The following is a 19,762-nucleotide window of genomic DNA, read 5'->3' as shown; positions in this document are numbered from 1 at the left end:
AAAAGTGGTTGTGCACAGGTTCTGTATAGATGGAGGATGGGAACTCAGGATAATTTCCTCTAATCTAAGGACCCCAATCTGCTGTGGGATGTAGCTCAGCTGTCTGGCCATGTTCACACGTTGCAGAAAATATCAACTGGAGATTTCGCTAGAAATCCACAAGTAAAATCTGCAACAAACACACAACAGAATCTCAGCAGAATCTGCTTCTGTTAGTTTTGGATTTGGCTCAGGGTTTCACTCTACACCATTACAAAGCATTGAATAGAGTGAAATCCACAATGAAAACCTGCTTAAGAAAAAGAGAACAAAGGAGGGTTTTGTTTTAAAAAAAAGCACAAAATTTTATAAACACAATTGGACAATAAATGACATAACATATATAAAAAGTGCAAATAAGAACACGCAGTAGTGATGCCCAGCAGTATATAGATTTGTAATCATCACCTGTTACAGTATATCATTAATTATGGAGGTAAGATGTGCCATATAGATTTTAAACACATGTGAAACAATGCCTCTCATTAAATATTAACCATGTGTCCAACATCAATCGGGAATCTTTAGTATATTTGGATCAAAATAGTATACAGAGGCACATTCCCACAGTCAATCACTATGAGAGTCAGGCATATATTATAAGCAAAGTTACTGCACATATATGCCAGAATAAAAATGGATCATGTTACCTAGATGAATAGAAATTTGGGAAGATTACACAGACATTTTCACAACCCCGACGCGCGATTCGCTTGTTCAGTACGCCATGTTCAGTACGCCATGCTTTGCTCTGCCCCCAGCCGCGCCTCCTCCGGTCAGCTCCTCCTATGGGCGCATGACGCTGCACGCGACTGGCGTACCCTATATTTAGCGTTGGGTAGGCTGGCCGTGCGCTGGTCTGCTTTTGCTGGAGCATGCACCCTTTTGGCGCTGTGCCGAGCGCACAAAAATGCAACACATTGTGTTTGGCGCACGTGTGCGCAGCGCCAAAAGGGCACATGCACCTGCAAAAGCAGACCAGCACATGGCCAGTGTACCCAACGCTAAATATAGGGTATGCCGGTCTCATGCAGCATCATATGAGGAACTGACTGTAGGAGGTGCAGCCTGGGGCGGAGCTTAGCAGCGGCCCTGCGCTACGCCTCATATCGCAAGTCTGAAAGTATCCTTAGTGATTGACTGTGGGAATGTGCCTCTGTATACTATTTTGATCCAAATATTCTAAAGATTCCCAATTGATGTTGGACCCGTGGTTAATATTTAATGAGAGGCATTGTTTCACATGTGTTTAAAATCTATATGGCACATCTTACCTCCATAATTAATGATGTACTGTAACAAGAGATGATTATAAATCTATATACTGCTGGGCATCACTACTGCATGCCTTTATTTGCACTTTTTATATATGTTATGTCATTTATTGTCCAATTGTGTTAATAAAATGTTATACTTTTTTAAAAGAAAACCCTCCTTTGTTCTCGTTTTCCTATTATGCTCTTTTTAGAGAGCTTTTTTCTTTGTGGCCATGTGTACTTGCTGTACTTTGCTCACAAGTTACTATGAGATTGGATTTCCGCCCAACGATTAAGAATAAACATGGTGAAAATTTGAACATCGTACCATGCTCTCATTTTCATGTGCACTTTTTTCCACAACTTGTAAATAGGAAAACTCCATTCAATTGTATTGTATGGTAAATTGATGCAAATTTGCGGTGCACAATTTAGTCTTGAGGTGGCGCAACAATGTAAAGTACCAAGCGCAAACACGTCCTTGTCACACCTCCCGTTTGTAACTCAGCGATACGTGATAGGCAAAGCCATAAATCTGCCAATACTTCTTATGTACTTGGATACAAATGCAATATTGTGCTTTCCCCAGAAGATATCCGGTATTGGGCATCACTGATCGCAGGGTGGTGTGCGCCAGTGATAGATGGATAAATGGAAGAAACAGTTAATCCATGTAATTAAATGTGAGCGTCCTGGACTGGAGTCTGGCAGAAATGAATTACATTCCGTTGGAAAAGTGTTGAGTGAAAACATTGACTTCGCTGCCTGTCAGGACACTGGAGGCTTTTTTAAGCATCAGAGGAAAGGTTCATATCTCTTTAATCTCGGCCATTAATCAGCTGATTCCTGACCAATTTCTGCATCTTGTCACATTAATGAAGACAATTATTCCCACAAGACAGAGTCCAGATAACTTCTCTCTCGTCTAAGAACTCCCTGGCATGGCTCTACTTCCAAATATAACTCATTTTCCAGCATTAATGTGAACGCTGCGCCAACCTTCTCAAGATGTTTACAAGCTGTAAATGGAAGGTCACTCATCCTGCCCAAGGTACAGTTTAGCTAAAACCTCTAAATTCATAGGGGAGAGTAAGTCTGTGAGGTCCCTTTACAAGAGCCGATAAATTGACCACAATGGGAAATCTGTCAGCAGGTTTTTGCTATGTAATCTGAGATCAGCATGATGTAGGGGCTGAGACACTGATTCCAGCAATGTGTCACTTACTGGTTTGCTTGGTATAGTTTTGCTAGAATCCTTGTTTTCTCGGCTGTAGATGTAGCCGTGCTCTGAATGCTGAGCTCTGTTTGACCCCGCCTAAACCACTGACCGGCAGCTTTCTATGTACAGTGTAGATTGTCAGCAAGCTGCCAATCAGTGGGGGGCAGAGTTACACAGAATAGCCTGACTGGTCTGCACGAGACACCTAGTCGGGTAGTTATAATCTCCTACTGATAAAACACCAATTGTATTGAAACTAAGATACACAACCTACTAAGTGACATATCCCTGGAATCAGGCTTTCTTGCTCCATATATTTATGCTGCTCTCAGATTAAATAGCAAAAATCTGCTGACACATTTCTTTTAAATGTAGCAATGATTGAGACAGTGTTTCATGTGAACAATTGTTAGTGGATTTATCATTTCTCCCATACTGTCATACCCTTTACATTAGTGCTGGTAGCACATCCCCTGCTTAAAGGGAATATGTTGCCAGGTTTTTGTTATCCCATCTGAGGGCAGTGTGATGTAGGGGCAGAGACCCTGATTCCAGTGTTGTATCACTTACTGGGCTGCATGCTGCAGATTTAATAAAATCCCTGTTTACCTGCTGCAGATCTAGCAGTTCTCTGATTACTGAGCTGTTTAACTCCCACCCCTCCCAACAGTGATTGGCAGCTCTCTGTGTACGCTGTGCATGGCAAAAAGCTGCCAATCAGAGGTGTGGTCGGGGTTATACAGCTCATTAATAGAAAGGACTACCTGCCACCAGCCTTACTAGTCTTCCAGTGATAATCTCCTGCTGATAAAATTGTCAATTTATCAAAACTACAGCAAGCAGTAAGTGACACACTAGAATCAGGGTCTCTGTCTTCCAGCTGGAAGAATGTCTCAAGTGGGGTACCACAGGGCTCTGTCCTGGGCCCTGTATTGTTCAACATCTTTATCAATGATTTAGATGAAGGAATTGAGGGTAAACTGATTAAATTTGCTGATGACACAAAGCTAGGAGGGATAGCTAATACTAGAGAAGAGAGAGGATTCAAAAAGATATAAATAAACTGGAGAAGTGGGCAGCAACTAACAGAATGGTTTTTAACAGGGAAAAATGCAAAGTACTACATCTGGGCAATAAAAATGTAAAAAGCATATACAGAATGGGAGGAATAGGGCTAAGCAACAGCACATGTGAAAAAGACTTGGGTATACTAATAGATCACAGACTGTATATTAGTCAACAGTGTGATGCAGCAGCAAAAAAGGCAAATGCAATTCTAGGATGTATTAACAGAAGCATACAGTCTAGACCACGTGAAGTCATTATTTCTCTCTACTCCTCTTTGGTCAGACCTCATCTGGAATACTGTGTCCAGTTTTGGGCACCACATTTTAGAAAAGACATCAACAAACTGGAGCAAGTTCAGAAAAGAGCAACCAGAATGGTGACCGGTCTGCAAACCCTGTCTTATGAGGAAAGGTTGCAGGATTTGGGAATGTTTAGTTTGCAAAAGAGAAGACTGAGAGGAGACTTAATAGCTGTCTACAAATATCTAAAGGGCTGTCACATTGTGGAAGGATCAACGTTATTCTCATTTGCACAAGGAAAGACTAGAAGCAATGGGATGAAACTGAATGGGAGGAGACACAGATTAGATATTAGAAAAAACTTTTTGACAGTTAGAGTGATCAATGAATGGAACAAGTTGCCACGAGAAGTGGTGAGTTCTCCTTCAATGGAAGTCTTCAAACAGAGGCTGGACAGACATCTGACTGGGATGATTTAGCGAATCCTGCTTTGAGCAGGGGGTTGGACCAGATGGCCCAAGAGGTCCCTTCCAACTCTACGATTCTATGATTCTATGAAATCATGTTGCTTTCAATTTAGGTGGCAAAAACTTGGTGACAGATTCCCCTTAAGGGGATGAGCTGCTGACTAAGGCTAGTTTCACACTAGCGTTTATTTCCTGCAACGCACGGTGCCGCTAAGCCCCGCCCCCTCCCGGCTCCCTGCCAGCCCCATCCGGTCATCGCCGCCTACTAGCGCACTTGGGCGCTTGCGATCTGCGCACCCTATCTTTAGCATAGGGTGCGCAGATCGTGCACTGGCTGTGCGCTAGCAGGATTTTGCCGTGCGCTGCGAACTTTTGAAGGTGCGCCATGCGCGCCGAAATGCAACATGCTGCGTTCAGCGCACACAGGCGCACCTTCAAAAGTGCGCAGCGCACGGCAATATCCTGCTAGCGCATGGCCAGTGCACGATCTGCGCACCCTATGCTAAAGATAGGGTGCGCAGATCGCAAGCGCCCATGTGTGTTAGTAGGCGGCGATGACCGGATGGGGCGGGCAGGGAGCCGGGAGGGGGCGGGGCTTAGCGGTGCCGTGCGCTGCAGGAAATAAACGCTAGTGTGAAACTAGCATAACAGTGATCATTTGAGTGTTGTGTAGTTTGATAATGAGGCCGTTCACACTGGGCAATGATCGGGTTTCTCTATGGAGGCATTATATAGCGGTACATATACTCTAGAATTGTCACGTCTGCCATACTGCATGCTGATATAAAGAGTATAAGTATATTATTCTTTCTTTTAGTCTAATCAGTGGATTTCAATACTTTTCTTTGCTTGGTGGGTATTTTTTCAGAAAGGTTTTTATGGGTCCCAGTGACAGGAGAACGTGCCTTTTAGCGTGAGACACCAAACATTAGAGGCAAAAAGATGTCTTGGCCTGTGTCCACCCTGCTGTGTAACCAGCTGGGGAACAGGTGAAAGTCCTTCCAAAAATGCCATGTCCTCAAATGGTGATAACGGGTGAACATGTAGTGTACCTTCCTAATATAATGGCACTAGTCCCAAATGGTTACATGTGATAGACGGAAAACCCTCTTTCATTGCTGTCACACTTGCCCCAAACAAATACAATAAATGTCAAATATCGTAAATGAAAATTATGGGGTAGGGAATGAAGACAGAACTATAGGAGTATACTCTATTTTAGTGTAAAGCTTTATAAATGTGAAATGGATTTATATGCAAATTAGGTCTATTGTGCTTTTACATCCTAATTAATGTGTCTGATATTTTTAAAGCTATGCTCTAAGTTAGAGCCAATTTGCATACTCTTCTCCCAGGGATCATTGCCTGTAAGACTCCATAAACTTCATACTTAGCCCAGTCTCAGTATTCCACCCATATTACTGAGGATTTAGAAATGCTTGGGGGGTTAACTATTTTTTAATCTATTAGGCTGATAGTTCAAAAATACAAACTACAATAATGTTAGTAATAAAAAGAATAATATTATTAATATTATTTCTATATCCATGGAACAGAATACTCACCAAGGAAGGGGTCATATTCACTTATAAACCTCCTGGTTAGGAACTTTACTGCCAGCGCTGAAAGAAGAAGTCATTGTTAGTGAATTCTACATACAAACTGTATGCTGAAAAGTGAGAAATGACAAATAACACAGGACAAACAGTCAGGGAGGCAACACAGGATCAATAATTGCTATCCACACAGGAAAACATATGGGGGGGAATGTAAAGGGTGGCTCAGTGGTCAGCACTGCAGTCTTGGGGGAACTGGGGTTCTGGGTTCAAATCCCACCAAGGACAAGATCTTAGTTTGTATGTTCCTTGCTTGGGTTTACTCCTGCATATGAAATACCCTCCATATGACAATATCTATAAAGGGCTGAGAAATATGATGTTGCTATATAAATACATAGTAAACTATATATAATGTGAACTGATCAAAGAGGAACAATAAATCACTGTCTCTCAAACTCATGTAGAAAACTCAATTTTTATAGGTAAAAAGACAAATAACCAAGTTGTTACACAAAAAAAACACTAAACTGTGCTATAATACATTCACCTATACAGTAAATAGTGATAAATAGGTCACCTACATGTGATAAGTGTATAAAAGGCAAAAAAAACACTAAACTGTGCTATAATACATTCACCTATACAGTAAATAGTGATAAATAGGTCACCTACATGTGATAAGTGTATAAAAGGCAAAAAAAAAGGATTGCAATATTTCAATAAATCTATCATTGTATTAGCAAGTGTCTGTTGCAACTAGCAAAATACGTAAATAATAAATCTTTCAGTATGGTGTATAGTGTAAGTGTGCCGATATATAGTAGATCAAATTTATGGTAAATGAAAAGAATCCCACAAGTATTCCCTAGACTCCTGACCAGCAGCTACTGCACACAACCAGGGTGTAGGCCTGATATCCTTAAAGGGGTTTTCCACTACTATGACATTGATGACCTATCTTTAGGCTAGTGGTGGTCTGACACCCGGCACCCCCGCTGACCAGCTGTTACTACCTCCAGTAGAGGCCGGATGTAAATAATGTACTGAGCGGAGTGCCTCCGATCCATTCCTCTGCCTTTTGTCCTCTCCCGGGTATTTCAGGTCATGTCCTAGTCATTAGCGTGAGTGTCTTGCTATATCTGTTCAAGTGGGTCATGCCAAATAATCTGCATCTAAACACCACAAGCCTGTATCAGGCCACACAGCACCGTAGAGATTAATCGTCAGTGTGTTTATTTAATTTATAGCATTATCTTCCAAAACAACAAACTTTACAGCCAACCAAAAATGGCAGTGTCATGATCTGAAGTGATCTGACAGTTTTAAATTGCACTGGGTGAACTTTTTTTACTTTGGAAAGTTCCAAGGTGTCTTGACTGTCCCCGGTGGAGGTTAGTGGTATTGCACTTTAGGTTTTTGTGCACTTAATTATGGATCAGGTGTGACACCCTATAAAGGTGTGCTAGGGGTGTGCAATCACTGCCTGTGATATTGTGAGATTGTGTTTACTCTGAGTTTGAGAGCCTGGTGGAAGGATGGAGCTGGAGAGGAGTCCTGCGCAGCTTAGCCAGGGGGGACGTGTTTCAGCTATGGTGTCTGGACGAAGGGCTGGCATGGCGTGGTGGGGTCGCAGTGATGGTGTCGGCGGGAAGTGTCTGCATGGACTGGTGGAGTGGCGACTATGGAGAGTGGCACTCACCATGTGGGACTTGGCTGCTGAGCTGGACTCAAGCATGCTCGACTTCGTGGCAGAAGCTGGACTCATCTTGGGGACTCTGTTACTAAGCAGCAGCAACTGGTGGTGGACTCTGCTCCAAGGCTGCACTAAGGTGAAGGATCCTGTTATGGTGATGGATCCAGGTGGAGGAGAAGATGCACGCAGGTGGTGGGCTCTGTTGCTTGGAGCGCACGCAACAGAGCAAAGCTAAGTGGTGTTCCCCCTGTATTGTCTCTTTCCTCATGTTTGTTATTAGTGCAGTGGTGGGATTAGTCTCCGCACTGACCCATTCCCTAGTGAGGGTTTAGAGTCAGGGCGAGCAAGGGGTTAAGGTTCGCGTGCGGCGACAGGCGCGGAGCCTGTATAGGGAATGTTAGGAGTGCAGGGACACTGGCTCAGGGGAGCTTAGGTGGTCTCCATCTCCCCATTCCCTATCGCAGGGCCCACCATTGTTAATGTTTCCCAGGTTCCCCCTTATTATTTAAATTCGCCTTACTGGAGGCGGGGTTTCCAGAATTATTGTATAACGTGTAATACCTAAATTCGCCAGGTGGAGGCGGCGTGTCCTTCTGCACGTTTTATTATTTAAATGCGCCCCACTGGAGGCGGTGTATCCAGGGTCACGTGTGTTATGGGTTCGCCTTGCGGTAACCGCTGCGTCCAGAGACATGTGACCATGACATTATCACAGGCCTTACAGTTTTTTTTTCTGGTGAGCCTTGGCCATGTGGAGACCTGTTAGTAATTGCTGCCGGGCCTCACTGAGGTGAGTGGGGAGCGGCATGGTGTGTTAGAGCCGCTGCAGCAGCAGTTATCAGGGTCTGGGGCCTCTGCTCAGCTAACCAGAAAACACTTTTCAGTTAGCCATTAAATGGTATCAACCACTGAGGACTCTCAATTCTGAATATTTTTCAATAAGTTTGATGAGTCACATGACCCTCTTCCCATTCAAAAAAATAAAGTTGGACCCAAAATGGCCGATTTCAAAATGGGTGCCATGGTCACCACCCATCTTGAAAAGTTCCCCCCTTCCATATACTAATGTGCCACATTAGCATGAAGAGCTGAGGTGGGTCCATCGTCGGGCGTGCACAGGAGCGGATCCCTGGCTGGGACTGGTGCGTACAGCAGGAAACAAAAAGACAGATGCTCAGACTTTGGTACTGGTCAGCATCAGAAAGAAGAGCCCTGCACACGGCGGCCCTTTCAAAATTATGAAAGAAGGCCATGTGTGTGCGCACTCGCATGCTTGCACACACTGACAGGGGCTGCAGTCGCGAGCGTGCACATACGAGCTGACAAGGGCCGCGGCGGCAGGCACATAATGATAAGTACCACAGCGGCCCTTGTGAGCACGAGAAAGCGTACGCACACATGGCATTTAGTAAGATGTTTTAAAGCAGGGGTGGGGAACCTTTTTCCAGCCAGAGGCCGTTTGGAAATTTCTATTCACACAAAAATGATCACCTTGAAAATTACCCTGATATATTTGGTCAAACAATTAATTACGGTAACTCACCCTTAATGTGACAGCTAGAGCTGCTTCTCTTTGGTGCAGCTGTGATGTTAGGTGATACTGATCATGTTGCTCCTCACAGCTGCTTTTCCAGGTTTGTGTCGGCCAGGAGAGCAGTCAACTTTTTGTCATAAGTTTTGTAAATCATATATATCACATAGGAGACGCCGGGACTACTGTATACACATCAGATAGGAGAAGCTGAGGCAGCTGTATATACACCACATAGGAGATGATGGGACTGCTGTATAAGCATCACATTGGAGACACTGTGATTGCTGTCTATACATCACATAGAAGAAGCTGGGACTGCTGTATATGTATCACATAGGAGACGCTGAAACTGCTGTATCTATAACACATAGAGGACACTGAGACATCTGTATATACATCACACAGGAGATGCAGGGACTGCTGTATATACATTACATAGGAAACACAGGGACTTCTGTATATACATCACACAGGAGACGCTGGGACTGCTGTATATACATCACATAGAAGCTGGGACTGCTGTATATGTATCACATAGGATACCCTGGGACTGCTGTACATACATAACATAGGAAACATTGAGACTGCTGTATATGCATCACAGGAGACACTGGGGTCATATAAATTACAAGAGGGGCTGGGGGGCATAGACATCACAGGACATGCTGGGACATATTCATCACCGGGAGGCTGGGGGAATAGACATCACTGGGGGCTATATACAGCACTGGGAGCTATATACATCACAGGTGGGGGGATATATAGCACTGGGCACGATATACAGTACTCGGGGGGATATACAGTACTTCTGTGGTAAACGCAGCACTGGGGTATATACATATCACTTGGGGACACATACAGCCCTGAGGCGGGGATATACAGCACTGGGGGAGCACTGGGGGAGGGGGGATATACAGCACTGGGGAAGGGGGGATATACAGAAATGGGGGGACAGGCATCACCGGGGAGGCACATAGATCACTGGGTGGGGATCATAGATCACTGGGGGACACAGAGATCATCGGGGGGAGTGGCACGAAGATCACAGGGGGGCACAAAGTTCACAGAGGGGCATATAGCTCGGGGGGCACAGAGATCACCGGGGAGTGGCACAAAGATCACGGGGGGGGGGAACAAAGATCACAGAAGGTCAAATAGCTGAGGGGCACAGAGATCATGGAGGGGCACATAGCTGGAGGGTACAGAAATCACAGGGGGCACAGAGATCACATGGGAGCACAGATATCACAGGGGGGTACATAGCAGGGGGCACAGGGATCACAGGTACACATAGATCACAGGGGGGCACAAAGCTGGAAGCCACAGAGATCAAAGGGGTGCACATAGCTGGGGGGCACAGAGATCACAGGGCGGCATATAGCTGAAGGGCACAGAAATCACAGGGGGGCATATATAGCTGGGGGGCAGAGAGATCACAGGGGGAACAGAGATCACAGGGGGGCACAGAAATCACAGGGGGCACATAGCTGGGGGGCACAGGGATCACAGGGGGACATATAGCTATCCCTGGTCATGTTCTGTGGACTTATATGCCTCTCCTTGGTGTTACTTGAGAGATAGTTTGTGTCATTCTGCAAGAGTTAATTTACTGATCACTTTGAATATATTCTTAGACCATTGGAGGGCGATATTTTCCATCACATAATAACTCGTCAGTGATCATTAATGGACTTTTTATGTTATATTACAATGTGGAAGCAGCAAAGTGCATCATAGATCGAAAATAAAAAATACATTTTTGTTATCTCAGTTGTTTGGAAACGCTCGGTGTCAATTCAGATGTGATAACATTCGAAATATGTAGAAAATTATGCCTGAATATCTGTGATTTGTCCCAAAACAGTTTTCTAAGGTGTTTGAATAACGGAACAAGAGACTTTTTTCCCTCCCTTATGGACCATTGTTGTTTCTCTCACCCTTCTGGACCCTCGTTGTTTCTCCCACCCTTCTGGACCCTCGTTGTTTCTCCCACCCTTCTGGGCCCTCGTTGTTTCTCCCACCCTTCTGGGCCCTCGTTGTTTCTCCCACCATTCTGGACCCTTGTTGTTTTTTCTCTATGCCTCGGATCAATGAGTCGTTCATCTTCTGGTGATCTGGCATACTATATGTTTCTTTATTTCCAACATAGTGACTGATTTTATTTGATGCTTGAAAGGCAAAAATGCTTTCTATTTACGGAAAAGAAACAGAATTAACTCAACCACAAGCTCATTGAGTATTTGCATCTGTTTCATTTACAATGCATGTACAGTATCGTTATGGAGGTCCTGCAGGGTGGTGTTGTCCATCACTTTGATATTGTTGAAATATCTGTAAAAAAGGTCAATGGGGGTCTGACACAAAGTATCTTCACTGATCTGTCTGTCAGACCCCAACTAATCTGCTACTAAGTTATAGGTTATCAATACGAAAGTAGCGGACAACCCCTTTAAACTTCCTAGCAAAGAGCCATAGGGACTCGGTGTGTGTAGCTGTCACCATATCAATTAGCATTGTATTACTGGCAACAGATAAGCAGAGTATATTATTGTTGGAAGGAGCAATGCCAATTTTCTCTAGCTGACATGCAGATCACTCCATTTTCCTTGGCATCCGACATCTCAGTATATTATGCTTGGCACTCAGCGGGGCTCGGTTTTTGTACCAGACATATTTTGTACATTATATTTGGCACTAATTTTCTCTGAGGTATTTTAATTTAAAATGAGTTACTGAAAACCTTACTTGTTACATGTTTCTGCATGTATTACAAATTGTAGGTGGGGTGCTTTGTTACAGATATTGCATTGGGGCACTGAGTATACAGAGGGCAATGCCATCACGGTCACCATTCTCCACGTGACATGACATAGAGATCTAGTCGGGAACCTTACGCTGGCTGTTTGCCATGTCTTTTCCACTTGTTTTTGCCATAGAGAAAATGCAACATTTTACAGCACCGGCAAAGTGAATGCGATTTCTAAAAACTCATGCACACAGCTTACTTTTTCCTTGCAGATTTAAAACTTCAAAGTGTATTTTCAAATCTTCAGCATTTTTGCAGCGTTTTTTACCCATTCAAATGAATGGGGGGAAAAACAGATATAAAAAGCATAAAAAAGCACAAATTTTACATAGTATTTTTTCTTCCATTTTTTTGCTGCAGAAAAACCTGCTGCAAATACTCAACATGTGCACATAGCCTACAGGTGACACGAAATTGTTTTGTCACATGCAGTTTGCAGCCGAGGAGCAGCCGCTGTTTTGCTGCATCCTTGAATATTTCGACAGAGCCGAGGTCCGATCTGACGGAATATTGATCTGCAGCCAAACAGCAACCGGCACATGACGTAACAATGTTACCCTGCAGCAACACCATAGCTGGAACGGGAGGTGAGTATAGATTGTTTTTACTTGAATAAGGGCCCTGAATTGACTAAGTTGCGGGGGTCCAGTGGTGGAAAACTACTTTAAATCAGTTGACTACAGAGGAGAAAACTCTCAGCTCTGTCGTTAATTCCTGCCATGCGCCCATGTAAACCACGTAATTGACGGACAGTACGGTCCCATTGCATAGCCATAGCCATCTTACCTGACTTGCCAGCTCCTCGGCAGCCGAGCAGCACGAGGTTACATTCTGAATGGAGGCTGCGGTCATTGGCAGCAGCGAAATGGGAAGCACTGACGGCTCTGGGCTTACCAAACATCAGAGACATTGTCTGTTGGTATAAAAGTGAATGCATAATAATACATTATAAAGATACCATGCTATTTCATAATTGTCCACATGATAGTCCACAACGGCCCCCTTCCCTGTCTATTTTAGCTAAGCTTCACAGAAAGTGACCCTACCGGGCTTTGTGTGTCCTAAAACCCATTGCTATGGGGAGCACGGTGGCTCAGTGGTTTGCGTGGATTTCCTCCAGTTTCCTCCTACACTCAAAATACATACTGATACGGAATTTATATTGTGATTATAGGGATAATATCTGTAATGTACTGTGGAATATGATGGTGCCATATAAGTGAGTACAATAAATAACCATGGGTACCAGCGGTGATGAGGAGCATTTAATTTGAAGAACGTAGATGTTGGTTACAGTAGAGGCAGGGGCGGACATACCACTGGTGCAACCTGGGCCGCCACAAAGGGGCCCAGGAAGTAAGGGGTCTACTTCTACCTCCATAGCAGACGGAATGGGGTATTATGATGAGCTATTGGATGGCTAAGGACCGATATCTTGTTTTTGCACAAGGGTTCTCCTATGTCAGTGTTCGTTCCTCGGTAAAGTGTTATCCAAAACTTATAAAACATGCCAAGATATTTATGGCTTTAATAAAAATTTCAATAAATACTGCTTTACGACTGGCATGGTGGTTACGTGCGTGCTGTTCCTTTGTTTGGTTTTGTTCGCTTTTCCTCTGGGATTTAAGAGAACACGTTACAGACCCATGGAGATGATCTGCATTGTACATATACGCATTGTAAACATTGTCTGTCTGGAGGACATTGTGCGCGGTCCATGCAGCCACATTAACACTTATACACAGACATGTCCATGGTCGCAAATTATTGAAGGTTAACTTTTGCTCAGTTTCACAGTTTTATCACCCATGATGTGATAAATATTTCTCATTCTGTCCTGAAGGTTTATCACAATGCGCATACAACGTGTCCCCCCTTAGAAAGGCAACTTACATTATAAATTATAAAGACTAACATCCCCCGTAATCCGAACCTCGCACCTCCGTCTCCAAGACTTCTCTCGTGCTGCTCCAGCTCTCTGGAATGCACTTCCCCAGACGATCAGACTGATACCTAGCCCTGACCTATTCAAGCGCGCTTTGAAAACCCATCTCTTCAAAGAAGCCTATCACATCAACTACTCAGCAAGCTAACTTTGCCCTGTTCCCTCCTTCCAAATATTATTCTGAATCTGCACCCTACTATTCATCTGTCTCCACACCCTTCATGCACATAACTGCACTTGATACTTGTCTATTGCACTTAAACACACGGGCTGATGACCGGATCATGCAGCTTTATATGAAAATCCCTATTATAATTGCCAGACCTGAATTAACAAGCATTTCTCACCTACTGTGTCCCCCCATTTCCTTGTAGATTGTAAGCTTGCGAGCAGGGACCTCACTCCTAATGTCATTGTTTGAATTGTCTTAACTTGTATTGAATTTATTGTCTGTACATGTCCCCGCTTAATTGTAAAGTGCTGCGGAATATGTTGGCGCTATATAAATAAAAATTATTATTATAATTATTATTATAAATTTGGAAAAAGTGTAAATAATGCAGCCCATGAAATGACATACATGATAGTTAACATCTTATAGTATACATCCCTTTACTGCGTGTGCCCGTCAGAACTACAGAAAGGAATCCTGATATCACAATGAGTTATACTTAGCAATAATATATTAGTAGTACATATAGATCAAAGACAACATTTTCTCACCTGGCATTGGTGAGGAGGAAAAATTTTTGGGGGGGTCTAAATGCTTAAAGACCCTGGGATTTTCCAATCCACAGTGACACTTTTATAAATCCATTGGACCAGATGTTGGAGAAGGACATTCTTTGTCAGGATCCTATAGAGGAGATAGATGAAAGGTGCAGTCAGTCGCTCCTTAATCTTGAGTAATTCTGGGATCTGCACAAAGTTCCTGTTGACTTCTGCTACCAGAACTACAGCTGCCTCTTCCCAACAGCTGGATATAGAGCGCTCCCTCCCTGTATCCCCCTCTCAGCTGATCTTGTGAGGTGTGCGTGAATTTATGTTTCCAGCTTCCACTGATTTTCAGTCACTGTGGTCACCACAGATCTTAAATGTCTACTACTCGGTTGTCTCTTGTAAATAATATGAAGAAAACCTTGGATTTTTGTCCTGTCTGTAGCTGGGATGCCTCATTGTCCTGCCTGATGTCTCCGTCCCCGGTTCCCCTCTCACTGTCTATAGTCTCCTGTTCCATCATCCTGCAAGTGGGGCAGTGCTGTTCTACTGGTCTGGACAGGCTGGGCCTGTGCCAAACGCCTTGTATGGGAAGTATTTTTTCAATGCCCCAGAGGAGAAGAATGAGAATCATCTTCTGTGTCACAGATCATCCCCAGTCCCATAGAATTGTCCCTAAACCTAATCCTGCAATGCTCTGATTGTTCCTAGCCAGTCTAGGTTTACATGGGTTCAATTTCCCAGCTGAGTCAAGCATGTGAGGCGACGGTCAGGTTATTTTACCTTTACCCTAAAAGACATAGAATATTTTTCTTATTTTTCAGCAATACAAAGGCTGTCCGTAGTAAATATGCACAATTTGCAATGAGTGTACATTATCTAAGATAGTAAAAAATACAGGGCAAGAAAAGTTTTATATTCTTCAAGTAACAGTAAACTAACAAAACAACTAAACAAACAAGGAAAAAAAACTCATTCAGACACATCGCATATTACACATCTTCTAAAGGAGTAATTCCCTTCATTGCTATGACTGCTAACACCAGTTTAACAATAAATAATCTTTTGGCAAATGACCTACAGCCACTGCTACATAGAAGGATCCATCTGGATCAAAGAATGCAGCAAATTACATTTTTATATTCTTTTATACAAGGCATTCTTCTCATGCTCACAAAATTGGCATAAAATGTTAGCACAAAAAATGTAAAAAAAAAAATACAATATAAAAAGTACTCAGTGTGAGCTTTTTACCTTTAGGCCTCATTCAGAACGGTCCGAGTGTCATCAGTGCTGTGGATCCGATTTTCAGTAGTGTTTGGTTCATGTGTCACGTTTTACCATCGGTGTTTCATCAGTGATTTTTCACATATGATAAGAAATAAAGAAATAAACTGCAAAGCTTCTCCTAACCATTACAATGATAATCACGGACAGTACATGGATGGCAATGTGTGCTGTTCATTATTTTCAGTCTGATAGACTTGTATGGGTTAGGCTACTTTCACACTTCAGTGTTTTAGAATCCGGCACCCTGCGGCGAAAATTCTTAAAATGTGTCTCGCCGGATGCATTTTTTCCCCATTGACTTACATTGGCAACGCATTGCGACGGTGTGTCCAAAAAGTGACGGTGCAGCATCTGGAAAAAACATTACATGTAACGTTTTTTGTCTGCGGCACAAAACTGGATGATGCCAGATCCGGCGTCATCCGATTTTTGGGTAATGGAAGCCTATGGTCACCGGATCCGGCAAAAAACCGGATCCGGCGCATGCCTTTTTTGCCGGATTCAGAAAAACTGAAGTGTGAAAGTAGCCTAATTTTGATGTGTGACACAGATCAAATATGGACAACACTCCATGAATTTTATGCAGACACACAGTCCACAAGGAAACAGGGATAAGGGAAGAAATGTGTGTGAAGATGCTCCATATTGTAAAGGAAATGTTTGTGAAGTTATGCACCCGCTATCTATTGTACATAGTTACCACCAAGTTAATGATAAGTAAACGGCTATTTTCAAGTAATGGTCTCCCTCATTGAGCTGTTTAACATCCAGGCCTGGCCAGTCGAAATCACCAGCATCATGCCGCCTGCAAGGGTGTAGCGCCTCCAAAGAAAAAGCCCACACATCCAGCTAGTACGCCCATCTTCATGTTGCGTGCTTGGGCTTGGTAGACAAATACCATGCTAATGGCTACCGTCAAAAGCACATTGCAGGGTGAGCAGCACGGACTAGATGCAATGATGTAGTGGAAAAGCACAGCACGTTTATTAGAGTATGCAGTATAACAAGTGCAAAAGTGAAGCAGAAAGCTGCTGAAGGGCAGTCCCACACAGGAACATTAGAGAGTACATGCAGTCTGGAACTTGCAGCAGGGATATAGTTAGTATCTGAGACAAGATCTCTTTGCAGGAATTTGGTCAATAGCAGAGATTTATATACAGTCATGTATGGGCAGCAGGGATATGGTCAATAGCAGGATAGCAGTGGTGTATTGGTCAACTAAGGGTATGCGCACATGACCAGGAATGGAACAGTATTTGTTCAGGATTTGAGGCAGGTGAAATCTGCACCAAATCTGCATCTGAGGTCACTGGCAGGTCACTTTCGTTTATGATGCACTTTTTACAAGTGTTTTTTATGCGATTTTTTATTGCATGCGCTTTTTAGTCACTTGAAATAAAGCTAATTGAAAGTTGGCTTCTGGGAAGGAAAAAAAGCAATTTAGTGTTTGCAGATATATTGGGGTATGTACACACAGTCAGTAAACGCTGCAGGTTGGACGCTGCGTGCAGCTGCAGCATCCAGATGTTACAACAGAGTGGATGGGATTTCAAGAAATCCCATGTCCACTATGCGTGCACCTGTAGGATCACAGGTACACAGGATGCAGTGACGAGTCGGAGACGGAGTAAGACCAAACTCAACCTTTATATGTAGATTATATGGATAAACGGAAAGCTGACAATAGTTTTCCACACAGGGAATCTAGACACAGATACACAAATAACCTGATATCAACCAGTACGGCAAGTGTCGGTAACTATATGGCAGCGATATGGCCGACTATGGGTGCTTGGACTATAATTAACGAAGTGTCACTTATCAATCTCTGACGTCCTGCAGAGGTGCTGCCCGGGAGATGTCTGTTCGGCGTCTCAGCCGCTGGGCCCAGCTGAAGAAGAGTTGTCGTAGGCTTCAGGTGGTCCCATGCCCGGGTGTGAGGGGGCGACGCAGGCCCCAGGCTTGTTCCCCGCTGTTGGAGCTGTCCCTTTGGGAGGCAAGGCCGAGGCGGTCTGAAGCAGGGCAGTGGCGGCCGCAGATCTCGGCATACAGGCCGCAGCCGCGGTATGGAGCGGGGCAGTGGTGGCCGTGGTTCTCGGCGTATCTCCTCCTCACGCTGCTCGGCACCGTCCTCTCCTCCAGTCAGGTGCGCTCCCTTCCTGTCTGTCTGGAAGGAGCTGACTCACTCTCGCTCTCCAGCGCCACCTAGACTCCTCCTTCCTGTCTCTCGTCTCTCTCCTCGCAGAGTCCCTTCCGCTGGTCTCCTACGCTCCTTTTATAGTCACCCCACCCCCTTTCTTTGTCCCGCCCCCACCTTTTCTGGATGAGTGCTGGTCTCGGCTTGTAACTACTTCCCCCGGGAACATAGCCCCTGGGAATCTGGGTGACAGCCTCCCTAGTTCCGGCCCAACTACACAGCGTGCCTTTATTCTGGGTCTCTCTCTCCTACACTCACCCATCCTTTTTGCTCGCCAGTCCTCGGGCGAGGGTTTTGGGGGGTTCATGCTCCGGCCTTGGTGCTGAAGTAGTTTCTGCCATATGAACTGATCTTGTTCATATCGTTCAGGGGTTTTTCCTGCTGTAGACCGCTCGGAGCATCGCAGTTCGGTTGGTGTGGTGGAGTCGTCTGGGGTGATGGAAGGTGGCTGGATAGCCGTGGTCACAGGGGCATTGGCCCTGGGTGTGCCAGCCCTTGCTGTCGGGTAGTTCTCATCTTCATCATCCCAAACTGTTGGTGTAGGAACTAGGGCCTCAAGAGGGGCCTCGAACCGTTCGGGATCCGCGGATATACAGGGATGCAGCATGTTGCGATGTACTGTTCAGACGAGTTGGTCCCCTTCTTTTTCAGACTGAATCTCATACAGGCCCCTCTGGACTTATTTGACGTAGTACTTGGTAAGGATCTTCCTCCCACCGATGCTCTAATTTGTTTTCGTGGCTCCGCTCTTGTACGAGAACGCAATCTACGTCTTGCAATTCTGTGGGATTTGATGGGGCTTTTCCTGGGTGTTCCAGATCTCAACTCTTTGTCTGTACCAGTCTGTGTAGTGTCTGCAGACAATACCGGTGATTTCACTTTCTCAAACTGAACATGGACAAAACAGAATTCATCATCTTTCCCCCATCTCACTCATCCCCTCCACCAGACCTATCCATCAATGTCAACGGCTGCTCTCTTTCCCCAGTCCCATACGCTCGGTGCCTTGGGTTGATCCTCGACTCTGCGCTCTCATTCAAACCACATATCCAAGCCCTCGCCTCCTCCTGCCGCCTCACACTCAAAAATATTTCCCGGATCGCTCATTCCTCAAAGACGAAACCACAAAAACACTAGTGCATGCTCTTATCATCTCCCGCCTTGACTACTGCAACCTCCTACACTCTGGCCTCCCCTCTAGCACTCTGGCTCCGCTCCAGTCCATCCTACACTCTGCTGCCTGACTAATCCACCTGTCTCCCCACTATTCCACAGCCTCCCCCCTATGCCAGGCCCTTCACTGGCTTCCTATCGCCCAGAGGCTCCAATTCAAAACCCTAACCATGACATACAAAGCCATCCACAACCTGTCTCCTCCATACATCTGTGACATGGTCTCTAGGTACCTACCCACACGCAACCTTCGATCATCTCAAGATCTCCTTCTTTACTCCCCCCTTATCTCTTCTTCCCACAACCGCATACAAGACTTCTCCTGTGCTTCCCCCATACTCTGGAACTCCCTTGTTATGATTGAGTCACCGTAGGAGGCAAAAACAGAAATGCTAGCTAAGTCCAGAAAACCAGAGAAGTTGGCAGCTATCGGATTGCAGACCCCTGAACCTATCAACACAACTAGCAGTAGCCGTGGGGGGTTCCTACGATGCCCTAGACCCCTCGATCACAGCCGGAGAATTAAATAGCCTAAAGACAGAAAGGGAAATCTAAACTGC

At 44.6% G+C, this 19,762-nt stretch overlaps 1 protein-coding gene across 2 annotated transcripts in view; it reads right to left on the bottom strand.

Annotated features, from left to right (window-relative positions):
* The window catches only part of RASL12 (RAS like family 12), a 163,999-nt gene extending 148,945 nt beyond the window's left edge, over positions 1 to 15,054 (bottom strand). The window contains exons 1-4 of one of the 2 annotated variants that reach the window (XM_073568853.1): positions 14,964 to 15,054; positions 14,549 to 14,681; positions 12,667 to 12,793; positions 5,854 to 5,910 (exon numbers count right to left, since the gene is read on the bottom strand). In XM_073568853.1, the coding sequence (XP_073424954.1) occupies positions 5,854 to 5,910; positions 12,667 to 12,790 (181 nt within the window). In that variant the 5' untranslated portion in view covers positions 12,791 to 12,793; positions 14,549 to 14,681; positions 14,964 to 15,054. Of the gene's footprint in view, positions 1 to 5,853; positions 5,911 to 12,666; positions 12,794 to 14,548 lie in introns of both variants that reach the window. The other variant, XM_073568852.1, reaches the window with a different exon arrangement.
* Between the last annotated feature and the right edge of the window lie 4,708 nt (positions 15,055 to 19,762).

Source organism: Dendrobates tinctorius, unplaced genomic scaffold, assembly GCF_039654945.1.
Source record: "Dendrobates tinctorius isolate UK_male_01 unplaced genomic scaffold, ASM3965494v1 ptg000022l, whole genome shotgun sequence".
Classification (NCBI taxonomy): Eukaryota; Metazoa; Chordata; class Amphibia; order Anura; family Dendrobatidae; genus Dendrobates; species Dendrobates tinctorius.
The sequence above is the reverse complement of the archived record's forward strand: the minus strand, read 5'-3'. Positions and strand labels throughout refer to the sequence as shown.